This window comes from Bufo bufo, chromosome 5, assembly GCF_905171765.1.
Source record: "Bufo bufo chromosome 5, aBufBuf1.1, whole genome shotgun sequence".
NCBI lineage: Eukaryota > Metazoa > Chordata > Amphibia > Anura > Bufonidae > Bufo > Bufo bufo.
Window position 1 is genome coordinate 97,016,992 of NC_053393.1, and position 11,140 is coordinate 97,028,131.

The 11,140-nt window shown below is 46.4% G+C and overlaps 1 protein-coding gene across 1 annotated transcript; it reads right to left on the reverse strand.

The window, feature by feature from the left end:
- Positions 1 to 6,844: 6,844 nt before the first annotated feature.
- Positions 6,845 to 9,133, reverse strand: LOC121002403. Its single transcript, XM_040433861.1, has one exon. The coding sequence runs from the start codon at positions 9,131 to 9,133 to the stop codon at positions 6,992 to 6,994; it is 2,142 nt and encodes a 713-aa protein (XP_040289795.1). The 3' UTR covers positions 6,845 to 6,991.
- Positions 9,134 to 11,140: the final 2,007 nt, after the last annotated feature.

Here is an 11,140-nt window from a genome sequence, read left to right on the forward strand (position 1 = left end):
GCGGTCCCCAATGCACGGAATGGCTGCACAACGGTCGTGTACATGAGCCCTAAGGGGGAAATTTCTCATCTCCCTTGTGCCTAAAAAGTTGCAAACAATGTTTGCAACTTTTTAAAAGATAGTCGCATCTCCCAGTTTTTATGCCGCCCTCACCACGTTTCCTAAAGGGGACGGGAAGGGGTTGTGACCAGCAGCCACCACAAATCTATCTTCATTTATGCCCGTTTTCTGACACAAATGAAGCCAGAAATTGGACTGCAGCACAGAAAGCGACGGTTTTGATAAATCTCCCCTTAAATGTAGAACAATTCAGCCTGCTTGGCCCATGTTTATCTGGCGGCGGGAAATCTCCTATAACCCATAGACATTAGATTGCTGGATACAGCATTAAAGGGGTTGTACAAAAATACAAAAAAAAAGAGTCTGCTACTTTATTTAAAAAAATAAAGCACCATCTTTGTCCATGGGTTGTGACTGGTACTGCAGAATGGGGCCGAGCTGCAGTACCACACATAGCCTATAGGGGGGGGGGGGAGAAGAGCTGACATTCCCTGGGCAGACAGAAATATAGTATTACATGGTGGCCATTCAGATGAAGGCTCTCTGTACTGGCTCAGAATGGGTCATGACCTAATAGGGTGTACAGAGGGCGGCTGTCTCCTTCAAACTTCCCCTTTAATGCTATCCAATCTAAACCTTTGAATGAAATTTTAATATGATGTCCGTAATGCCCTAAAAAAAACTTTTTCCAATATACTTTATTTATTAATTTTGTATTTTTTCTTATACTTTTACTTCCCTAAAGCGCACCGTTCACTGTGCGCTTAAAACTCAGTTCTCCGTACACCGCTGACAGCTCAGCAGTGTATGGAGTGTGAAATGTATGAATGGGCAGCAGCAGCAGCGCTGTGAGTACGGGCAGGAGCGCATAGTACCCTGTACTATGCCAGGATTAGCTGAGCGCAGCGGGCTCCTGACTGTTCCGCTAAGCTAAGAGCTGTCATGCAGGACCCTCAGATTAGCGGAGCAGGAGCCCGCTGTGCTCAGCTAATCCTGGCATAGTACATGGGTACAGGGTACTATGCGCTCCTGCCCGTACTCACAGCGCTGCTGCTGCCCATTCATACATTTCACACTCCATACACTGCTGGGCTGTCAGTGGTGTACAGAGAACTGAGTTTTAAGCGCACAGTGAACGGTGCGCTTTAGGGAAGTAAAAGTATAAGAAAAATAGAAAATGAATAAATAAAGTATATTGGAAAAAGTTTTTTTTAGGGCATTAGGGACAACATATTCAACTTTCATTCAAAGGTTTAGTTACTCTTTAATGTCATCGGCTGCAGCTTATCCAGTCTGGATGTCCCTGGTGAAGGGCGACGCTCCCCACTGCTGTCTAGTCGCCCGGCCTCCTCTCGGTAAATGTTATGGCTTTCATTAGGCGGGGTCTTATAGTCAGGAACGGTTTGCGCCGGCAGTTCACACGTGGCCATTTACTTCCCAGCAATTATATAGCACTGATCTGTCACCATTCTGCGCTGTATTCCCATTATCTCGTGCAGAACATATACCATACAAAACAGGATGTTCCTGACAAAGGAAACAAGAAGAATGAAGAGAGCACAATGGCCGCTACACGTAGAAACCGCTGCATGTTCCCAGCTGAGGGGCGGCCCCGTCTAAAGTCATCTGCTACTAAATGAGAAGTACAAATTAACTCATTAGTAGAGGACGCCGTGCGACGTGTCACCTGCCGCTGGAGACAAAGCCCCCGCCTAATGACTAAGATAAGCTTTCAGTGCAAACTTGCCAAGCGGGCACCAACTGCAGCGGGTATTACTGGCAAATAGCATACAGTGTGTAACGGTATTTCTACATTCCTTCCACCTGGAGTTTTTTTTTTTATTCTCTCATGGTACTTCAAGGGGAACTCCACTCTGCGTCTGGGCCTCTCCAGTGCCCTGAATAAAGAAGTTTTAACACTGAGTAAGTGGTCTGATCTTTTCATCTCAGATCATGCAAGTCACTGATTGCACTTCCCCTTTAAGAAGACAATTAAAGGGGTATTCTAGTTTTACGTAAAGCTTAAATTAGTTGTCCAGTTCAGAAAACCCTTTCTCATCTACACTATTTGGGGATTTTAAGTAACAGAGGATGGTCCCGGGGATCCTCTATTAGTAAGGCCTCATGCACACGACCGTTGTTTTGGTACGCATCCGAGCCGGATGCGGACCCATTTACTTCAATGGGGCCGCAAAAGATGCGGACAGCACTCCGTGTGCTTTCCGCATCCGTTGCTCCGTTCCGTGGTCCGCAAAAAATATATAACCTGTCCTAAGAATAGGCAGTTAATGGCTGTCCGCGCCATTACGCAATTTGCGGACCGCAAAACACACAAAGGTCGTGTGCATGAGGCCTAAGACTGTAATTTGTCTCTTGCACTGGAGGACCTGTAAAATAATGCATCTATGCCCCTTCTGATGCAACCCATTATCTTATTGGCCTTGGCAGCAGCTGCCTGACACTGGTTTCTACACTTTAGTTTGCAAGTCCTTTTCATATCAGTGTTAGGCCTCCTGCACACGACCGTTTCCCCCCCCCGCTAACTGGCCGTTTTTTGCGTTCCGTATACGGAACCATTCATTTCTCCGTATGCATTCCGTTTCCGTATTTCCATTCCGTTTACAGATAGAACATGTCCTATTATTGCTCGCAAATCACGTTCCGTGGCTCCATTCAAGTCAATGGGTCCGCAAAAAAACGGAACACATACGGAAATGCATCCGTATGTCTTCCGTTTCCGTTCCGTTTTTTGCGGAACCATCTATTGAAAATGTTTCCTCCTTCTCTGCCCAAGCCTCCAATCTATCCAGATCCATCTGTAGCAGTATATTGTCCTCTTCCGTGTAAAGGGGGTGTCCAGTCTTGGAGCCAAAAGCTCCTGAGGTCCTAATCTGTCCTTCTGAACATCCCCCCCCCCCCCCTCCACTTACCTGACCACTGCTCAATTCCTGGCCACTTCTGGTCCCCACAGGGTCAGAAAGTGGCTTGATCCAGTGACTGCTATGGCCAATAACTGGCCTCGACAGTGACAGCAGTGCAGTACTGTTCCTGTGATTGGCCTGCGGTGGTCATGGGACAAGCCGCTTTCTGGTTCTGTGGGGACTGACGCAGCGGTTGGACCATAAGCAAGTGATCCCTGTGGTACCCCACTAGTAAGTGTGACCCATTCAATGCTGACCCCTGTGGTACCCCAGTAGTGTGACCCCTTCAATACTGACCCCTGTGGTAGCCCACTAGTGTGACCCCTACAATACTGACCCCTGTGGTACCCCACTAGTAAGTGTGACCCCTTCAATACTGACCCCTGTGGTACCCCACTAGTAAGTGTGACCCCTTCAATACTGACCCCTGTGGTACCCCACTAGTGTGACCCCTTCAATACTGACCCCTGTGGTACCCCATTAGTAAGTGTGACCCCTTCAATACTGACCCCTGTGGTTCCCCACTAGTGTGACCCCTTCAATACTGACCCCTGTGGTACCCCACTAGTGTGACCCCTTCAATACTGACCCCTGTGGTACCCCACTAGTGTGACCCCTTCAATACTGACCCCTGTGGTACCCCACTAGTAAGTGTGACCCCTTCAATATTGTGGTACCCTACTGGTGGCTGTTTACTTGCCCACATACAGACATTTTCCCCCAGTCCAAGCATTCTGACTTTATATACTAACCTTTTCTGTGGCACATTCTCAAATGCTTTGGAGAAGTCCAGATACACGACATCCACTGACTTACCTCCTCACAGAAACTGATTAAATTAGTTTGACAGGACGGATCCCTCATAAACCTACAGTGATATGGATGTATACACTCATTTTCCTGCCCTGTCCAGCATTACATTTGAATGTGTACTATGTAATGCTTAAAGAGGTATTCCCATCTCAGACAATGGGGGCATTTCGCTATGTTATGCCCCCATTGTCTGATAGGTGCGGGTCCTACTTCTGGGACCCGCACCTCCACCGAGAACAGTGCGGGGAGAGTGGTGGCTGGAGGACCCTGGGTTTCCCAGGGACCGGCCACCGTCATGTGCTCTCCCCATACAAGTGAATGGGAGTGCACCGCGCTTGTGCGGCCACCGCTCCCATTCATTTCTATGGGGCCGACGGAAATAGTTGAGCACTGACGCCCGCATATAAATAAATGGAGGTCGGCTGCGCATGCGCAGTGTTCCCTCCACCACCTTTCCGCGCTCAGTTCTTGGTGTAGGTCCTAGAGGTGTGGCCTGATAGTGCCTATTAGTATCCCACTGACAGTATATAGCACACTGTACTACATAAGCAGTACTGTGCATTATGTGAATGATTAAAGGATTGCATGTCAAAGTTCCCTTGTGGGGTCAAAGGTGGTTAAAAAAACTATTAAATAAAATTTTAGTTTTTCCATTGAAAGAATGTTTTTCAATCCCGAGCAGGGGGCCCGTGTTCCCCATTTGAAAGGAGTAACGTTTAAAAAAAAAAATAAAAAATCTAATTGCCCACCTTTCCCCAAATTACATATAAAATGAACATAATTGGTATTGCTGTGTTCGAAAATGCCCAAGCTATTAAAATAAAAAAAAGTATTTATCCTATAAATGGGAAAAAATAAATAAAAATGGTCACCGTTTTTGGTCACTCCTCCCTTAAAAAAAACTTTTGGCTGTCTGAGGAGGTGTGAACGTTATGGCCTCCTTGCAGATTTCCAAGCACGGCGCCATACATCGTACAGTGGCTGTGCTTGGTATTGCAGCTCAGGACCAGCCAATTGAATGTGGCTGAGAGATGCACCTATGTAGGTCATGTGACTGATGAACGTGATGTCACAGTCCTAGGAAGAGGCCTAAGCTCTCATGGCCTCTGTACAGATAATCGGTCCTAGTTTTTTGGTGCTTATTTTGGAGCGTTTCTGCCGATCAGCTCCGAACAACGCCTACGTAAAAGAAAAGACTAAACACGTCCTATCGTGAGGCAGAATCTGCGCTGAATCTTCCATTGAAATGAATAGGAAGCATAAAAAAAATGCTCCATGTAAGTCCATGCGGTGTTTGTGAGTTTTCTGGCGCTGATCCGTGCCAAAAACCTTGAGCTGAAAATGCAGCTTTGTAGTGAACATCCCTTGGTCAACCAAAAAAAGTGTCATAAAAACTGCATAAAAAAAACCATGTCAATTCCACGTGGCTTTTTTCAGCACATTTTTAAAATCCCCTAATACTCTCTTATGCTCCACTCAAAACCCCTGAACATGTGGCAGCACCCATCATATCTATGATGAACATTTCCGACAGGCCGTTCCGGGGACCTGGCATTGCCGGATTCAACAGATCACCGCCGGATCCCACCGCTTTCCAGCATAAACGCCAGGTTTTGGCTGGACAAATACTGCTGCAAACGACTGTACTTGTGTCCGCAAAAAATTGCGGAACAGACGCGGACCCGTTCATTTCAATACCGTGGTCCTGCAAAAAAGATAGAGTATGTCCTATTCTTGTCCATAGCATTTCTATCATAGCGCCGGCCGTTCCGCATCATGTGGAATGCGCGCAGCCAATATCCGTGTTTTGCGGATCCGCACAAAAAAACGGATACGGACGTCTGAATGAGCCCTCGGGGTATGTTCACACTGGTTTTTTTGTGTGCTGAAATAAAACTGGTGCAGGATCCACTTCAGGGTGCAGTTTTTGATCCTGGGATGTTCAGACATGAATTTAAGGAAGAATCCACCCCAAGGATGAACATGTCATTTCTTTTTTCCACGGCTAGGTTTTTAAAACTAGAAGCAGAAAAAAAAAAAAACTGTGCGGAGTAAACTGACGAGCGGTTTTCCCGACTGATATCAATGAAGAGGATTTGCATTTGCAAGTGTTTTCTGGTTGCAGATTCCGCACCAAAATCCACCTAGAAAAATCTGTGTGCACGCACCCTCTTGAGTGACTTTATAGGCTTGCACCGCTGCGTATATTCACACAGTGCGGTTATGCTCGTGGTTTTGATGCCAATTGGCAGGGGTTTAAGGAGTGTCACCCGAGCCAGCTGCCGTACCCGTTATGTCGTACACATCCCAGACACGACTCCATTGTCTCACTAGCCAGTCCCTCTCATTAAAGGGGTTGTCTCACGTCAGTAAGTGGCATTCATCATGTAGATGCAGTTAATACAAGGCACGTACTAATGTGTTGTGATTGTCCATATTGCCTCCTTTGCTGGCTGGAATCATTTTCCCATCACATTATACACTGCTGGTATTCAGAGGTTATGACCACCCTGTAATCCAGCAGCGGTGGTCGTGCTTGCACACTATAGGAAAAAGCATCAGCCTCCCTGGTGGCCGGGACCATGGGAGCGCACATAGGCTAGTGCTTTTTCCTATACTGTGCAAGCACGACCACCGCAGATGGATTATAGGGTGGTCTGTAACCATGGAAACCAGCAGTCTATAATGTGATAGAAAAATGAATCCAGCCAGCAAAGGAGACAATATGGATAATAACAGTACATTAGGAAGTGCCTTGTATTAACTGCATCTACATGAACTGAAGTGAGACAACCCGTGTAACCAGGGCCGGATTAAGAGCATCATGGGCCTGGTGCTGAGGATTTTGCTGGGCCTTTTTATGGAAATATATACATAATATATAAAATCAAAACGCAAAGCATTTGTATTAAGACAAATGAAAATTTTTTATTACCATTAAAGTGCCATAATAGAAACGGATCTAAAAGGTTTCTTTTTTTGTAAACAGTAGGAAACCAGTTAATTAAATAAAGGCATAATAAATACAACATTCAAAACAAGCATTTTTTATAAATAGAACGTAAACCATATAAACAAATTAAATATAATTGTATGATAACAGTGCAGAGTGTAACAAACACAAAAACAGGGTTATTCACTCAATCCTAAACTCCATTTTAACCTAAAACGAATCAAACAGCCAGATTATAATTAAACTACACATTTGCTTTTCTTGCCTTCTTGCTTGCAAATTCTTCAATTGTAGTATCAAGATTCAGCTCATTCAGCAACCCATTTTCAATGCATAACAGAGAGAGTGCATTTAAACGCTCCTGACCCATTGAAGATCTCAGTTCATTTTTCACACGTTTTAATGTTGAAAACGAACGCTCACCACTGCAGTTGCTGACCATTAAACACAAATACATGCGGAGGGTCACATGTGTGTTTGGAAATGCACCGACTAGGGATTGTGTGACCAGAAACTTGTACATTTGTAGTTCTTGACTTTCATTAATGACTTTTTTTGCAGAGGAAGACTGGTAAATTTTGAAAAGAGAGGCAAACTGTACAATTTCATCTGCAAACAAGGGGTCAAGATCTTCAGGATATTGTGTCACTAGTGTTCTGGCTTTGGAGCATAGACCATCTGTTGCTAGAGTGCACATTTCTAACAGCAAGCCAAATCTTTCCTGAATGACGCTGTATGCTGCTTGTCTGTGCCTCAGTGATTCTGTCAGTTGGTCAATAATAAGATAAAAGGTGTTCACTTTAAACTTTTCAGATGGTGTCATATCAGCACCAGCATCTTCTGCATCACCATAGTCCCACTTCTTATTTCTTTTAATTTTCCTCCCACGTTGTAGCTGGTACTCATCACAGCAGGTAATATCTTTGCCCTGCTGTTCAAATTCAGAGAATTTAGAACGCAGAGACTGAACAAAATCCTTCAGAGAGTTCAGCATGCCTGTTGCTGTATGCAAGTCTAATTTTCCATCTTGGAGACTCTGACTGGTTCTGTGAAACCTGGGTAAAATTACAGACCATATTTCAATCATTATTCCTGTTTCCAGCTGATCCATAACACTGCTTAGGCCCTTTGCTTGTAAACAGACCTCTCCCTTTGTGTTCTCATCATTCAAAATATTTGCAAGGACTTCTTTGATAGTAGTATACCCTTTTTGTAAGGCATTCACAGCATCATGATGAGCAGACCAACGCGTATCAGCTAACCTTTTTAATGTTGGTATACCACATGTTTTGAAACGGTTTGTTAGAAGATTCCACCGATAAGTTGATGCAGAAAAAAAACAATATAATTGCTGAACAAAATTAAAGAATGAAACTGCAACTGGACAGCTGTTTACTGCATTTTGTCCTACAAGGTTTAGTGAATGTGCACAACAAGGAATGTATTCAGCCAGTGGATTTTTTTCCCGAATTAAGGCCTGCATACCATTATATTTGCCACTCATATTCGATGCATTATCATATGACTGGCCCCTGCAGTCTTTGATGGAAATACCCTTTTCTTCCAGAAATTGAAGAACCGTGTTTGCTAGTTCCATACCAGTATGTCCAGATATTGGGATAAATTTAGTAAAACGCTCCACTGGACCACTGGCAAGTACATATCGAAATATAATGGTCAGTTGATCAGAATGTGCAATGTCAGGGGTGGAATCAACAGAAATTGAATAATATTTGGCTTGTTTCATTTCATTTACAATCTGCTGTAGCAATTGCTGACCAATCAACTCAATAAACTCATCACATATTGTTGATGACAGGTACGATATGTGACCTCTTCCCTTGTTGCCATGCTTTTGAATATGTTCCGAAAGGAATGGATCATATTCCGCTAACAGCTCAAGACAGCCCAAATAATTCCCGTTGTGTACTGAGCCAATAACTTCATTACTTCCTCGAAAAGACAGACCTCGTGATGAAAGGAGCATTATAACGCTCAGGATACGGCAAAGTATTTTGTGCCAATATTTTTTCTGATTCTCAAACTGGTTGACAAGATCTTTGTCTATGCGTTGTCCAGAAGTTTTTCTCCTGATAAGGGCTTCAATTGCTTTTCCATGAGAAGCACTATTTTCATGCCTGCTTAAATCTCTTGTGGCATGTCGCCAATCTGAATAACCAGTTGAAGTCAAATGTGTTGTTTCGTCTTTCGAAAAGAGTTTGCAAAGAGCACAAAAAACCTTGCCAGTTTTCGGAGAATAACACAGCCAGTCACGCCTAACTTTTTCGCCATTCAACTGTTCTCGGAAAAACAAAGATTTTGTACAGTGCCTTGTAAAAGTTTCACCTGGACACATCTTTTCTGAGGCACGAAAATCGCTGTCCATATGTTGACAGTTGGTAACCCCATTTTCACAGAAATATTCTCTCAAGGCATCACAAATATTCCAATCTCCAATGTCATTTGAATATATTTCTTCTTGCCGTTTTGTTATATTTTCATAGTCCACCTCAGTGGATCCACTTGTTGCACTAGATATACTGACCGCAATTGTACTGGTTGAAATTGAAGTGGAAGCATGTATATCAGTTACACTGCTTGTTCCAGATGTTCTTTTTCCACAAAAATCTGTAATTCTTTTAGTTTTAGACAAGATTTTTTGCATTTGTTTTTCTTCCTCTTTTCTAGCTTTCAGCTTCTCCCAACCACTACGTTGTTTTTTCATTCTTGGGTGTAAAAAAAAAAGGATGGTCAAATACAGTACTTTCTTTAGGAGTTTTTTTTTTTTTTAACAGCTCGTTTATTAGTGCAATTATCTTGAGTTCTCCTAGGCCCACGCAGAGGACACATTGACCGACTGTGGTACGATCCGGACGCCGACTGTGGTACGATCCGGACGCCGACTGTGGTACGATCCGGACGCCGACTGTGGTACGATCCGGACGCCGACTGTGGTACGATCCGGACGCCGACTGTGGTACGATCCGGACGCCGACTGTGGTACGATCCGGACGCCGACTGTGGTACGATCCGGACGCCGACTGTGGTACGATCCGGACGCCGACTGTGGTACGATCCGGACGCCGACTGTGGTACGATCCGGACGCCGACTGTGGTACGATCCGGACGCCGACTGTGGTACGATCCGGACGCCGACTGTGGTACGATCCGGACGCCGACTGTGGTACGATCCGGACGCCGACTGTGGTACGATCCGGACGCCGACTGTGGTACGATCCGGCCGCCGACTGTGGTACGATCCGGACGCCGACTGTGGTACGATCCGGACCCCGACTGTGGTACGATCCGGACCCCGACTGTGGTACGATCCGGACCCCGACTGTGGTACGATCCGGACGCCGACTGTGGTACGATCCGGACCCCGACTGTGGTACGATCCGGACCCCGACTGTGGTACGATCCGGACCCCGACTGTGGTACGATCCGGACCCCGACTGTGGTACGATCCGGACCCCGACTGTGGTACGATCCGGACCCCGACTGTGGTACGATCCGGACCCCGACTGTGGTACGATCCGGACCCCGACTGTGGTACGATCCGGACCCCGACTGTGGTACGATCCGGACGCCGACTGTGGTACGATCCGGACGCCGACTGTGGTACGATCCGGACCCCGACTGTGGTACGATCCGGACCCCGACTGTGGTACGATCCGGACCCCGACTGTGGTACGATCCGGACCCCGACTGTGGTACGATCCGGACCCCGACTGTGGTACGATCCGGACCCCGACTGTGGTACGATCCGGACCCCGACTGTGGTACGATCCGGACCCCGACTGTGGTACGATCCGGACCCCGACTGTGGTACGATCCGGACCCCGACTGTGGTACGATCCGGACCCCGACTGTGGTACGATCCGGACCCCGACTGTGGTACGATCCGGACCCCGACTGTGGTACGATCCGGACCCCGACTGTGGTACGATCCGGACCCCGACTGTGGTACGATCCGGACGCCGACTGTGGTACGATCCGGACGCCGACTGTGGTACGATCCGGACGCCGACTGTGGTACGATCCGGACGCCGACTGTGGTACGATCCGGACGCCGACTGTGGTACGGTATGACTCCCATCATTATACAATGATCCAGTCACAGTGTCTGGGACAGCATAACTCCAAGGCCCCTTTCACACGGGCGAGTTTTCCGTGCGGGTGCGAACGCGAGTTGAACGCATTGCACCCGCACTGAATCCTGACCCATTCATTTCTATGGGGCTGTGCACATGAGCTGTGATTTTCACGCATCACTTGTGCGTTGAGTGAAAATCGCAGCATTCTCTATATTGTGCGATTTTCACGTGATGCAGGCCCCATAGAAGGGAATGGGGTGCGTGAAAATCGCATAGCATCCGTAAGCAAGTGCGGA